The sequence below is a fragment of the Entelurus aequoreus genome, linkage group LG15 (genome assembly GCF_033978785.1).
Source record: "Entelurus aequoreus isolate RoL-2023_Sb linkage group LG15, RoL_Eaeq_v1.1, whole genome shotgun sequence".
In the NCBI taxonomy this organism is placed as follows: domain Eukaryota; kingdom Metazoa; phylum Chordata; class Actinopteri; order Syngnathiformes; family Syngnathidae; genus Entelurus; species Entelurus aequoreus.
In genome coordinates this window covers 18,028,342-18,042,288 of record NC_084745.1, presented here as the reverse complement: position 1 = coordinate 18,042,288, position 13,947 = coordinate 18,028,342, and the positions used below count along the sequence as shown (strand labels likewise).

General features: G+C 43.5%; 3 protein-coding genes across 7 annotated transcripts in view; 1 reads left to right on the top strand and 2 right to left on the bottom strand.

Moving 5' to 3' along the window:
• Nucleotides 1–13,947, top strand: part of cnksr2a (connector enhancer of kinase suppressor of Ras 2a) — a 78,019-nt gene that overhangs the window by 60,819 nt on the left and 3,253 nt on the right. The window contains exon 24 of one of the 2 annotated variants that reach the window (XM_062020920.1): nt 1,069–4,174. The exons of the other annotated variant lie outside the window; for it this stretch is intronic. Within the exon in view, the coding sequence (XP_061876904.1) occupies nt 1,069–1,266 (198 nt within the window). The 3' untranslated portion in view covers nt 1,267–4,174. Of the gene's footprint in view, nt 1–1,068; nt 4,175–13,947 lie in introns of those variants that run through there. 2 annotated transcript variants of the gene reach the window in all.
• Nucleotides 6,156–8,074, bottom strand: LOC133630400 (kelch-like protein 34). The gene has a single exon (XM_062021972.1). The coding sequence runs from the start codon at nt 7,978–7,980 to the stop codon at nt 6,214–6,216; it is 1,767 nt and encodes a 588-aa protein (XP_061877956.1). The 5' UTR covers nt 7,981–8,074; the 3' UTR covers nt 6,156–6,213.
• smpx (small muscle protein X-linked) overlaps nt 11,145–13,947 on the bottom strand; it is a 28,581-nt gene continuing 25,778 nt past the window's right edge. For all 4 annotated transcript variants that reach the window (XM_062020932.1, XM_062020931.1, XM_062020930.1 and 1 more), the window contains exon 5: nt 11,145–11,961. The gene's annotated coding sequence lies outside the window, so the exon portion shown is untranslated. The remainder of the gene's footprint in view (nt 11,962–13,947) is intronic.

Below are 13,947 nucleotides of genomic sequence, written 5' to 3'. Positions count from 1 at the left end.
CCATTTCTGCGCAAATGTCACAAAGTATCCCGCTTACATTACGCCAAACAGCAGAGAGACAAGCCTCAAATCTTCTGGAACAAAGTAAGTTGGAGTGATGAGACCAAAATTTAACCTTTTGGCCACTCGACCATGCAGCCCATTTTTCTTCAAGTGCCTCCTTATTTTGCATCTTGAAACGGCCACACCACAATTTTCCAGAGAGTCCTGTATTTCAGCTGAAGTTATTTGTGGATTTTTCTTTGCATCTCGAACAATTTTCCTGGCAGTTGTGGCTGAAATCTTTGCTGGTATACCTGAATCCCTCATTTCCCACTTCTTAATCAGCGTTTGAACACTGCTGATTGGCATTCTCAATTCCTTGGATATCTTTTTATACCCCTTTCCTGTTTTATGCAGTTCAATTACCTTTTCTCACAGATCTTTTGACAATTATTTTGCGTTCCCCATGACTCAGAATCCAGAAACATCTGTGCAGCACTGGATAAAAGATGCAATGGTCTGCAGAAGCCCAATAACTCACTGACCTTTTATATACACACATTAATTACAAACAAACATGTCACAGGTGAGGATTGGAACCTTGATTAGCTATTCAAACCTGTTTGTGTCAACTTTTGTGCATGTTATAAGATCAAAGTCACTGGGGTATGTAAACTTTTGATCAGGGTCATTTGGGTACCAGGGTACCTGTTCAACCAGGAAGTTGAACAGAAACACACCCCTTTGCCAATACAAACATGAGTAAAAGAAATTCTTGTCTTTTCCACATTGGTTTATTACAACAAACCTACTGTCTTGAGCTGCGCTAAAATATAATGCTTTCTTCCTTCGTTCATGCCACACCTGAAGATTGGTTTCATTCGGTTCTTGCGTAATTTTCGAACAAACCAGGAAGTTGAACAGAAACTACCACAGACTTTGTAGTCTTTGTCCTGCTTTCCGTGTGTCTGCGTTTTTTTGTTTCTATTTTTTTTGTTTTTTTAAACAAAAAGAGGCTTTAATCCAAACAAATCAATAAAACTACAGAAAGTGACTCCTCCCTCCTGTGTTTGTGCGCTTTCATAGGACAGAGAGGGGGAGCTAGCGCTGATTGACAGGCTCTTGGGCGACCCCCAGCTGTCGTCCACAGAATTCCAGGAGTGGAAGCGAGCTTATCACGAGCTCTTTTCCCTGCCGCCAAGCGAGGCCGACGAGTCCGAGCCCGGCCCCCCCTTGACACCCTCGCTCTCCCACACTCATTCCTACATTGAGACCCATGTCTGATGCGCACACACACACGTGCGCGCCTGCGAGAAAGCAATGGACAATATAGAGCCGGGATGATTGACAGGACTAAAATGTCATCTTTTACACACACACAAGAACATTTTGGACATCTTTTATTACTTGTGGTTTTCTGCGTATATGTCACGTGTTGCTGCCTTGTTCTTCTTCTTCATCGTGGAATGAAGCAGTTGGGTTTTAAATAAGACTCTAGAACAGTGTTTCTTAACCATTGTTGGGCCTCGAGCGCCATCTAAAGGGCCACCAAAAATATCGCATTTTCTTGGTTGTATTACACTTTTCCACCACTTGTGGCAGTAATGACAATCTCAAACAAACAGAAGAAGTCTGGAGCTAAAGTCATGGAGATGTTTCTTAAGCGCAAAAATTATAATTTAAGGGGAGAAACTGTATTTTTCCTTTCATTATTTCATTGGCAGTTTATTTAGGAAACTTATGTTGTTTATTATTAATTCAGTTAGAATGTATTAAAGGCCTACTGAAATGATTTTTTTAAATTTAAACGGGGATAGCAGATCCATTCTATGTGTCATACTTGATCATTTCGCTATATTGCCATATTTTTGCTGAAAGGATTTAGTAGAGAACATCGACGATAAAGTTTGCAACTTTTGGTCGCTGATAAAAAAGCCTTGCCTGTACCGGAAGTAGCGTGACGTCAAAGGTTGAAAGGCTCCTCACATTTCCCCATTGTTTTCAATGCAGCGAGAGCGATTCGGACCGAGAAAGCGACGATTACCCCATTAATTTGAGCCAGGATGAAAGATTCGTGGATGAGGAACGTGAGAGTGAAGGACTAGAGTGCAGTGCACGATGCATCTTTTTTCGCTCTGACCGTAACTTAGGTACAAGCTGGCTCATTGGATTCCACACTCTCTCCTTTTTCTATTGTGGATCACGGATTTGTATTTTAAACCACCTCGGATACTATATCCTCTTGAAAATGAGAGTCGAGAACGCAAAATGGACATTCACAGTGACTTTTATCTCCACGACAATACATCGGCGAAACAATTTAGCTACGGAGCTAACGTGATAGCATCGGGCTTAACTGCATATAGAAACAAAATAAATAAGCCCCTGACTGGAAGGATGGACAGAAAATCAACAGTACTATTAAACCATGGACCTGTAAATACACGGTTAATGCTTTCCAGCCTGGCGAAGGTTAACAATGCTGTTGCTAACGACGCCATTGAAGCTAACTTAGCAACGGGACCTCACAGAGCTATGCTAAAAACATTAGCTATCCACCTACGCCAGCCAGCCCTCATCTGCTCATCAACACCCGTGCTCACCTGCGTTCCAGCGATCGACAGTGCAACGAAGGACTTCACCCGATCACCGATGCGGTCAGCGGCTAGCGTCGGATAGCGCGTCTGCTATCCACCTGAAAGTCCTCCTGTTTGTGTTGCTGCAGCCAGCCGCTAATACACCGATCCCACCTACAACTTTCTTCTTTGCAGTCTTCATTGTTCATTAAACAAATTGGAAAAGATTCACCAACACAGATGTCCAGAATACTGTGGAATTTTGAGATGAAAACAGAGCTTTTTGTATTGGATTCAATGGCGTCCGAATACTTCCGTTTCAACGATTGACGTCACGCGCATACGTCATCATACATAGACGTTTTCAACCGGAAGTTTAGCGGGAAATTTAAAATTGCACTTTATAAGTTAACCCGGCCGTATTGGCATGTGTTGCAATGTTAAGATTTCATCATTGATATATAAACTATCAGACTGCGTGGTCGGTAGTAGTGGGTTTCAGTAGGCCTTTAATTTTAGCACTGCAAAATAGTATGTACATTTATTTTTCATCAGGTTTTATGAGTTGGCATTTTTGATTCGTATTTCATCTTGTAATCAGCCTTGATTATAATCTTTGTGATTAACACACGGTTTCATATCATTTGACAAGATTTTAAACTGTAAGTAGGATAGATATAATTATTGAATATGATTACAATCAAGAGTAAGAATATTAATTCAGTATTAATATTTGACTGGGCCCCGGGTCCCTCTGTAGGGCAAAAGTTGTGCCCCAACGTCAAAAAGGTTAAGAACCCCTGTTCTAGAATATTTCTTCATAGTTTGTATGAGGTGCTTTTAACTGCAAAGGAGACCACATTTGTATTTTTCCCTAGTTGACCGTCTCTGGACTAAATTAAAATGTTGTATTGTTAAGAAAAAACATCCAGAACATTAGGTACAAAGCTCAACAAGAACTGATGATTTGTGGCTACAGTAGGTGTTCCTAATGTTTTGGTCGCTGAGTGGTTAGCATATAAACAAGCACAAAGTCCCACAACCACAACAATTAAGCACAAAAAGCTGAATGCTCTCTCCATGCTGCCATTGCTTGTCTTTGTTGTAAATAAGCACGTTAGTATATATTTATTCTTAGTACTTTCCGTGCTCTAAACCTCCAGATGCTGACTATGAGATTGTTTTTAGGAGTGTTTTATGATCAAGCTACAAATCAAATTAAAAAAGCAGTATTTACGTCTGTCGTATAAAGCGGATGGATCAATAAAGTTTGGTCGTTTGGAGGAAGATGCGTTGTTTTTGTGTTTATGGCATTAAAGGGGAACTGCACATTTTTTCTTTTTTTTCCTGTCATTCACAATCTTTATGTGAGAAAAGCCCACATATTTTTTTATTTTTTATGCATTCTAAATTGTAAATAAACACTCGCAAAAGTCAGCTAAATCATCATTATTTTTTTAGTTTTGCACTGGTTTATTTCAGGACAAATATGGGTTGCTGCAGCAATTGGGACCTCGTTGTGCCGCTTTGATGGTGCCAGGTAAACGAAAAATCAAAAACACAACCGGTTCCATGCTGAAGTTTAATCAATAAACGCTACTTAATCACCAAAATATTCAGCTGGCGTATCTTCTTGACCTTTCTGACCTCTCTCCTCTGCTTGACAACCCAGTTTATCTGTGACGGTATTGCCTGCAATCCCGCTAAACCTCCTCACCTTGTCCTTAAAGAGCTCTCGACTCTTGTCTTCTTTCTTAAACGAGAACTGCATTTTTTTAAATTTTGTGTATCATCCACAATACCTCGGTGAGACAAGAACACACATGTCTGTCTCATTTCTGTGTGGTCTAAATTTTGGAAAAACTGCTAGTTCGAGGTGGCTAACAATGCACGCAATGTGATCGATCTACTCTGCCTATAAAGCGCTCTAAAAAAAACCATCCAAAAGCGCCAACAAGGCTCCATTTACATGCTGTCACATGTATATTGACCAAGCATCAGCTACATTGTTACTGTAAGCGTTAACACCAAGGAACTACTTTTCTGGCATAGTGACACATCGCCTTGCTCACAATGCTTCTTCGACCACAATAGCGTGTAGCCAGCTACGATCTACTAGTTAGCTTGAGCTGCTAATAACGTTGGTTGCAAAGGAGCTAATGCTTCTTCTGCTGCTGTATTGCTTTTGAGTTAGGAAAAGTTAATGCTAGGTTATAAATCATACGTTTCACATGTATAGTAAAAGGTTTGTGAAAATCCAAACTCTACCAACTCGATACTATGTCTCTCAACTTCAAATTTTTTTTTTTTTTTGAGGAGTGAGGATTAATTGAATTTTCAAGCTCAAGGACAGCACAAGTGCTGAAATATACAACCATCCCATCAATTGGCATCCCAATGAGAGCGGACATTGTAAGTCACTGTTATATGTTCCTACAGTGCATAGCAACGAACACTACCATTGCTATGCACTCTGTGAAATAAATGCAACTTGGACAGAAGTTGTGGTAATGCTTAAAATGACCAAAATACTGTATGTATAAATACATGTGCCTGTTACTACATTACTTAAATATTTACAGCATGTACTGTATTTTTCGGACTATAAGTCAGTTTTTTTCATAGTCAGGAGCGACTTATGTGTGAAAATTATTAACACATTACCGTAAAATATCAAAAAATATTATTTAGCTCATTTACGTAAGAGACTAGACGTATAAGATTTCATGGGATTTAGCGATTAGGAGTGACAGATTGTTTGGTAAACGTATAGCATGTTCTATATGTTATAGTTATTTGAATGACTCTTACCATAATATGTTACGTTAACATACCAGGCACGTTCTCAGTTGGTTATTTATGCGTCATATAACGTACACTTCTTCAGCCTGTTGTTCACTATTCTTTATTTATCTTAAATTGCCTTTCAAATGTCTATTCTTGGTGTTGGGTTTTATCAAATAAATTTCCCCAAAAAATGCGACTTATACTCCAGTGCGACTTATATATGTTTTTTTCCTTCTTTATTATGCATTTTCGGCAGGTGCGACTTATACTCCGGTGCGACTTATACTCCGAAAAATACGGTATATACAACTTTGTTGGAGGTTTTTTGATGGGCTTTATAAGCTCAATACACGGTATCCCTATTGCCTGTTTTGTTAGCCACCCCTTAATAACAGTTCTTTACTATTTAAAATTCATAGAAAGGGAATAATGTGTGTGTTCTTGACTCTCATAAGGATTGTGGATGATGGGCAAAGTTTCAAAAAAAGTATAGTACTCCTTCTAGCTGAGGATACATCATACAATTTGAGAGACTTGAGTCAGCTGCAAGGGGGAAACCAAAACTAACCAATGAAGCGTTCAAACTGTAAGTCGGTGTTAGTCCACAGCAGTTCTTTAGGGGGTGATAGTGCACATTTGAAGCTGCTGGTCAACATGTTGAACAAAGAAGGAAGAGGAAGATTGTGAATGCTAACAATTCAACGTGTTTTGCGTCATTGGCTCACTACTCAGTTTCAGATCTGTGTCCTAAACGTTAGAACTGTGGCATGATTAGCGTAGCTCAACTAGCTAAAATATTAGTGTTGTTGACCAAATGGTCATTAAATGTAGTCTGCAGAATTTGATCCTAATTTGAACGTTGTGCATTTTAGTCGGGCATCGGCAGTATGGTGCACTCCGTTCCCGTGAGGGGTTTAGGCAGCTGAGCAATCTCCCTCCACTGGTCTTTCTTGGGGTCGTACTCCAGCACGCTCTTTACCGCTACCTCCCGCGCATTGCTCCATTTCGTCCCACCGAACACCACCAGGCTCCCGCTTGGCGTCGCCGCCATCCCGTAGTTGAAGGTTGCGGCAAGTAGCGGCCTGAGGCGCGTCCATTGGTCCTCTCGCGGGTCGTAGCGCTCGATCTCGCAGAATGGCTCGTACATCCCCAGGAGGGCGTAAATGTAACCTTGCGCGGTCGCCAGGCGGTGGCTGAACCTGCCAATGGACATGGGAGCCCTCTTCTTCCAGGCTCCTCCCATGCCGTCCCAGCATAGAACTTCCTTGCTGCTTTGGCTCTGGCCCGGGATTATGATGCCGTTGCCTGAGAGACCACCTGACACGTAGATGTCGTGATCCAGCACGGCACAAGCATGGCCGTGGAGCGGGCCAGGCATGGGCGCGCATCTCCTCCACGCCCCTGCTGCCATGTCATAGAACTCGACAGAGGCCAGTGCGGCCGTTACGTTGGAATCCGCGTTTTGTCCTCCGATGGCATAAATGGCGTCCTCCATGGCGCAGCAGGCGAACTTGGCCCGCCTCTGCAGCATGGGCTCCACCTTCTGCCAGCATTCGAAGCGGGGGTCGTACCTCCACACTTGATTAGACGTTTCCACGGTGACCGGCTTCTCATCCGCCTCGCTGACCACTTCCCCGCCGACCACGAAGAGGAAGCCCCCCAGGGAACACACGCAGTGGTTCCTCAGCTTTAGTGGTAGACAGGAAGTCAGGGACGTAAACTTCCTGGTTTTTAGATTGAAGGTCAGAACCTGCTGCTCCGGTCGATCCGGGCCAGGTCCGCCGCCGACAAGCAGCACGCGATCAGGCGGCGCCCTCAGTGTGGACTGTTTGTTCTGTCGTATCGGCCCAGCAGAGCCTGTTCCGTGGTACTCCTGCGCCCGGGTTACCAGGCTTCTTATCAAAGGTGTGGCCATGGCTCTGTGGGCGTGGCCAAGGTGTGCAAGGTCAGAAGGAGCGACCAACCCGAAGCGGAGACGACTTAGCAGGAGGTTGGATTGCAGCGGTGGGAGGGGCCCGTTGTCATTCAGCCAATCCAGAGCCAGTTTGACGAGATCCACTTCCTTGACTGCAGGGATTTCATCGGCATCCAGCACCGCCATCAACGATTGGACGTTCAATCCGAGAAGTTCGTCTCTTCTTTCCTGCACCAGATTGGCCATCTCCGCGGCGATGGTGTAATTGGCGGCATCCAGCACATCAGGAAGTGCATGGTGCTCAGCTAGGTTAGCATAGCTGCAACAGTTCTCGACGCTGAGCCCATCGGTGATGTAGCGCTCGCAAATGGCCACGGCCGTGTCCACTTGCAGGTACCTCGCCGCCTCCAGAATGTCTGGGAGCGTGGCGGGTGACACCCTGAGCCAGCCCGAGTACAGGAAGTCCAAAATGGCGTCTAAACCCTTGGACGTTAGCGCCGGGAGCCTTATAGACCGCGCTAGTCTCTCCGCCGTGGCCTCCCCGAAGAGCGCCCAGAAATAATCGCTGGAGCTCGCCAGGAGGGCCCGGTGGCAGGGGAAGGAGGCGCCGTCGGTTTCGAGCACCACGTCGCACATCTTCCCGTCCGAGCGCAGCCGCTGGAAGCGCCCCAGCAGCTCGGTTCTGTGGGTCGAGCTGTAGAGGAGGGAGTAGCCGTCCATCCCGAAGATGAAAGACAACCAGGAGCAGCTACGGAACTCTCCTGTTGGTTGCAGCACACATGCCAAATGGTGATGGCGAGGTTAACCCCACCAAGTCCTGCCAAACACAGCGAGTACCTCCAGTCTCGTCTGTCCTGATGTTCTGAATGTGCTCTTTCGTTTTTGTCCGCTGCCCTTTCGGTCTGTGCTCGGGTGGGAGTATCACACAAATACCACACACACACACACACACACACACACACACACACACACCTTGGCAGGGTTTAGTGTCTATCCCAGTGGATGAACTCATTGGTAAATACAGCTGCCCGTCTGAGTCCAAGGGCACCGTCGCCAAGGCACCTATCTGAGCCCTCATCACCATGGCGACCGGAAAAGAAACACTGACAAAACTTGATCAATCAAACATCAAACACAACATTGTTTTTTGACAAGACGAGGGGCGCCTTGTGTGTCACAACACGGATCGGGATGCTAAGCTTGTGTGCTTATTTTGGTGCGGAGATAAAGTCACTTCATCGGGTTGCAGCATGTTTACCGCCTGATTGATGTCCTGCTACTAAGTGTTTGTGTGCTACTGTGCAATACTCACCAGCGTGCACACCATCGTGTTTTATTGCACACGCACACGCTATTATTCACATTCTGCATGTTTCTTAATAGATGCACGACTGCAGAGAAAAGTGCTTGTGCCCACATAGGAGTGGGTTTGGGTTATTTTCTCGGAAGACTTGCACTCGAACTCAGCAAAAACAAGCATCGTGCCTTTTTCTGACACTTTCTTCTCCACCACACAAAGTCAGATTGTCCCATGTGGATGTTATCATTGCACCCTGACCTGATGGAAGCTAAATTTAGCTACAGCTGCTCTGCATTTCCCTTCCTGTGTGTTTGTGTGTGCGTGCATGAGTGTGTGCGATGATGGATAAAGAGCTAAGAGAGGTACTGATGAAAGGTGTTTCAAACATTTTGTAGGCACACGTGCACCAATATAATGAGATCCAATGCTATGGAAAGTCAGCTTTAGAGTAGTCGGTGTGCAATGCACTGAATATGAGTCAACACACAGCAACCACTGTCTAAATTAGTGGCAACACAAGAATATACCGCAGCACTCGTGCAGCCTCGCTCCTTTCCCTTCTGACACTACTACCACCGAGCTTGCCTGTAGGCAGAACATTACCATTTTGCCAAAAGACCATAAAATGTTGATAGTTTTGTGCCTATTGATTTTAAAGACATCAACAAAGTGTGTTCTGTCAGGAAGACAATGCATGACATGCTGTAGGGATGTAACGGTATTAATGATAACAGTGGTAAACTCCTGAATAAACTGTCCAAAAACCGTAATTCACAGCCGCACTTTGATAAACTCACAGACAAACTGGCGCTGGCTTGCTATCTTAAATGCTAACATGGATGTTACTCTTGTGCTATTTTTACAACTAAAAAAAATGCCAACGTGGGTGATTCCAGGCTAAGGACTGATTTTGGGCGGGTAGTGGTGTTTCCATCGCAATTTTTCTGCCACACCATACCTCTATGCTAACGACAGGAAATTCCTCTTTAACGACTATCGTTGGCATTGACAGAGGTGTTGCTCCTTTGCATCTCAACAGTTGTTTTTTTAGTGACAATAGGGCTGAACTCTCCTTGTGTTGGAGCAGGCATGGGCAATTATTTTGACTCGGGGGCCAAATTTAGAAAAAAAAAATTCTCTGGGGGCCGGTATATCTATTTTTAGGAACACTAATACAAAACCTCACAATAATGTCTGATTGAACACTAAAAACGTTATGACAGACCGCCTTAAAAAACGGAATGGAATTTTAAATTTTTTTTACTGAATGAGACACCCAGAATGTACATGAAAATAAAGAATGTGGGATTTACAATATTAACTATGAACGATAAAACACTGAATATTGACAACACATGAACGTCACACCCCCTCTCTATCGACATATTTTACAATCAAGCGAAACGCAACAAAAATGCATCAAACACAGCGAAATATGAATGCGAAGGGTAAAAAAAAAACAACTACAATCTGATGTATCTGATATATCACTAAGCTTTAGAACTTTGTTGTAAAAATCTCCTTTGCGTCTGTCCCTGACACCCGCATTTCAGGCTGGCCTCTCTGGAAACACTCTGTGGAAACGCTCCCCACCCACCCTGCTTGGTGCCTCGTCTGAGCTACTGTGACTTAGATGTCCATAGTAACTAATTAGATAAGCATAGTAACTAATTAGATGACCATAGTAACTAGCATATAATGCAAAAGCGCTGATTCCAACCATTGAAATACGTTGTATAATTCAAGACTTGCGGTAATGTGAAAACATCACTGCACATCATAATGGCAGCTACACTTTCCATCTTAAAGATTTAAAAACATTTGGGAGGAATGTCCAGCGGGCCAGATTGAAAAACTTAACGGGCCGCATGTGGCCCCCGGGCCTTAATTTGCCCAGGTCTGTGTTGGAGTATAGATGGTTGGGTTTTTGGCTCCAGCTGCTAGACAAGATCGAACCAATCTAGTTCTATGATCAATCTAGTTCCAGTTGCAATCGATTGAATGCCCCCTGGATGAATGAGAACATCCATAGACATGAATACAAGAGACATTAACGTCTTTCCCCAACCTGCTCAGTGGCCTTGTGGTTAGAGTGTCCGCCCTAAGACTGGAAGGTCGTGAGTTCAAACCCCGGCCGAGTCATACCAAAGACTATGAAAATGGGACCCATTGCCTCCCTGCTTGGCACTCAGCATCAAGGGTTGGAATTGGGGGTTAAATCACCAAAATTGTTTCCGAGCACGGCTACCGCTGCTGCTCACTGCTCCCCTCTCTTCCCAGGGGGTGAAAAAGGGGATGGGTCAAATGCAGAGGATCATTTCACCACATCTAGTGTATCATTGGAACTTTAGCTTAAGGAACGACATTCCCCAATCTAAACTTGTATAAAACATTATTGTCAACCAAACTGTTCAATTGGGCATATTGAACCTGCAAGATGTGCTCTCTTATAACAGAGTGATTGATGTATGACACAAGACGAGCTGTTTTTACAGTGCTGAAAAGAGTAGGAAGCGACAACGCCAGCCTCTTATTAGTGAATCATTAGACACAAAACATCCAACATCGTGAATTTTACAGTAGGTTTATTTATTTTGATTATTAAAAAAAAAAGGAAATCATTGTATAGAAGTACTTTTTGAGCACATTCAAAAATACCACGATAATATTGATAACCGGGATGATTTTGGTCACAATAACCGTGATAAGAAATGTTCATATTGTTACATCCCGAACATTTAAAGGGGCTACTGTGTGTCTTTAAACTCAAGAAGAAAAAGAGATGTGATCATCTTCTGGTTCACAATGCCACCGTATATGTTGGAATTCATGTTTCCCTCCCAATGAACTGCAGCTGCCCCCTTGTGTTGGCAGCACTCGTGCATCTCCCAGACTGATTCAACCACTGCCTGTAGACAACACACAATACTCTTGCGGCTCTCCAGCATCGTCATACAGTCTCTGTACACGGACTACTCTTAAGTGTATCCAAGTTTGTTTTCCATTAGACGATAATACATTGCTGAAATGTGATGGCTGTGCGGTAAACAGATTATTTTGGGGTCATAAATAGATGTCACAACCAAATAGATTTATTGCTCCTGCAGATGTCAGTTTCATTAGAACAACACGATAAGACCAAAAAAAGTACAACACGTAAAATCGGCCATTTACAAAACATCATCGCTAGATTGTCATAAAAGAATGCCAGGTACTGAAAAGTGTCTTTGCTGTTTTGCGTCATTGCTGCGTTTGTATGAATGATTTCAATAATTCGAGAGGTGTTTGTTGATGTTGAGCGGGTCACACAAAGCTGCTAATGTTGCCAAACGCGTGGAAGCGCCTTCACAGCCGCAGCAGGCGAGTCTTTATTGTCCTTCCTCGGCACCTAAACATTGATCCTAAAACACAAACACAATCTCTTGGCTTGCAAAAAATGTGTATGCATGCAGTACATACAATCATAATTATCTCCATGTTGGAGATGGCCACTTTTTTAGATATTCCAGTACACTGAAAAACTGCTTTGACTAAACAAAGATAATGATGCACCGCAATAAATATATTATTGTACTAATTATTAGTATTTAATTAAGTATATTATGCTATCTTTAATTCATAATCAAATTAAATTTTTATTATATGCAAATACATTTTTAAAATAAAAAATATTGTACGTATTTTTATTCAATTTAATTTAATAACATATTTGTAATATAATATGTTATCCTGATCACAGTGCTGTACCACAGTGTTGTGTCCTCCTGAGACGTGTATATATAATATTTTGCTGACCTTATTTAGTGACATGAGAGTGTCAAATCACACACACACATCGCTAATGTGACACACACACACACACACACACACACACACAAATTATAAATAGAGCCTGACTCAATCCCGCCTGCCCACAAGCAAGAGGCGTTGCAGGTTGGGCGTCCTACAGCGCCCTCATGTGACGCTAAATGATACTGCTGCAAGAAATAGCATCAAAGAGCACATCAAAAACTGCGAGTCTACATGAAACCTTCTTAAACCAACATGCCAAATGTATTTATTACTGTACTTAACAAAAAATATAAACGAAACACTATTGTTTTCACTCCCATTTTTCATGAGTTGAACTCAAAGATCTAAAACGTTTACTATATATACAAAAGACCTATCCCTCTCAGAAGTTGCTCACAAATCTGTCTAAATCTGTGTTAGTGAGCATTTCTTATTTGCTAAATAATCAATCCCACCTCACAGGTGTGGCATATCAAGATGATGATTAAACAGCATGATTATTGCACAGGTGCGCCTTAGGCTGCCCACAATGAAAGGCCAGTCTGAACTGTACAGTTTTGCTTTATTGGTGGATGGGGGGTCAGAAAAGGAGTCAGTTTATGGTGTGACCACCATTTGCCTCACACAGTGCAACGCATCTCCTTCGAATAGAGTTGATCAGGTTGTTGATTGTGGCCTGTGGAATGTTGGTCCACTCCTCTTCAATGGCTGTGCCAGATTGCTGGATATTGGCAGGAAGTGGAACACGTGGTCGTATACGCCGATCCACAGCATCTCAAACATGCTCAATGGGTGACATGTCCGGAGATTATGCTGGCCATGCAAGAACTGGGATGTTTTCAGCTTCCAGGAATTGTGTACAGATCCTTGCAACATGGGGCCGTGCATTGCCATGCTGCAACATGAGGTGATGGTCTCGGGTGAATGGCACAACAATGGGCCTTAGGATCTCGTCATGGTATCTGTGCATTCAAAATGCCATCAATAAAATGCGTTTGCATTCGTTGTCTATAAGATACAGCTGCCCTTACCACAACCCCACCCCCACCATGGGCCACTTGATTCACAACGTTACATCAGCAAACTGCTCTCCCACACAACGCCACGGAGAACACCTCTCCAACATGTCAGGCACTCAAGTCGGTTACGACGTCAAACTGCAGTCAGGTCGAGACCCCGATGAGGATGACGAGCATGCAAATGAGCTTCCCTGAGTCGGTTTCTCTTAGTTTTGTGCAGAAATTATTTGGTTATCAAAACCAATTGTTGCAGCAGCTGTCAGCTGTCCAGTTGGCTGGTCTCAGATGATCATGGAGATGCATCTACTGGATGTGGAGGTCCTGGACTGGTGTGGTTACACGTGGTCTGCGGTTGTAAGGCCGGATGGATGTACTGCCCAATTCTCTGAAATGCCTTTGAGACGGCTTATGGTAGAGAAATGAACATTCAATTCAAGAGCAACAGCTCTGGTGGACACTCCTGCAGTCAGCATGCCGACTGCACGTTCCCTCAAATCTTGCGACATCTGTGGGATTGTGCTGTGTGATAAAACTGCACATTTCAGCGTGGCCTTTTTATTGTGGGCAGCTTAAGGC

What these genes read in the sequence shown, in the direction of transcription:
- LOC133630400 (XM_062021972.1), bottom strand. Translation starts at nt 7,980, where the DNA reads ATGGACGGCTACTCCCTCCTCTACAGCTCGACCCACAGAACCGAGCTG.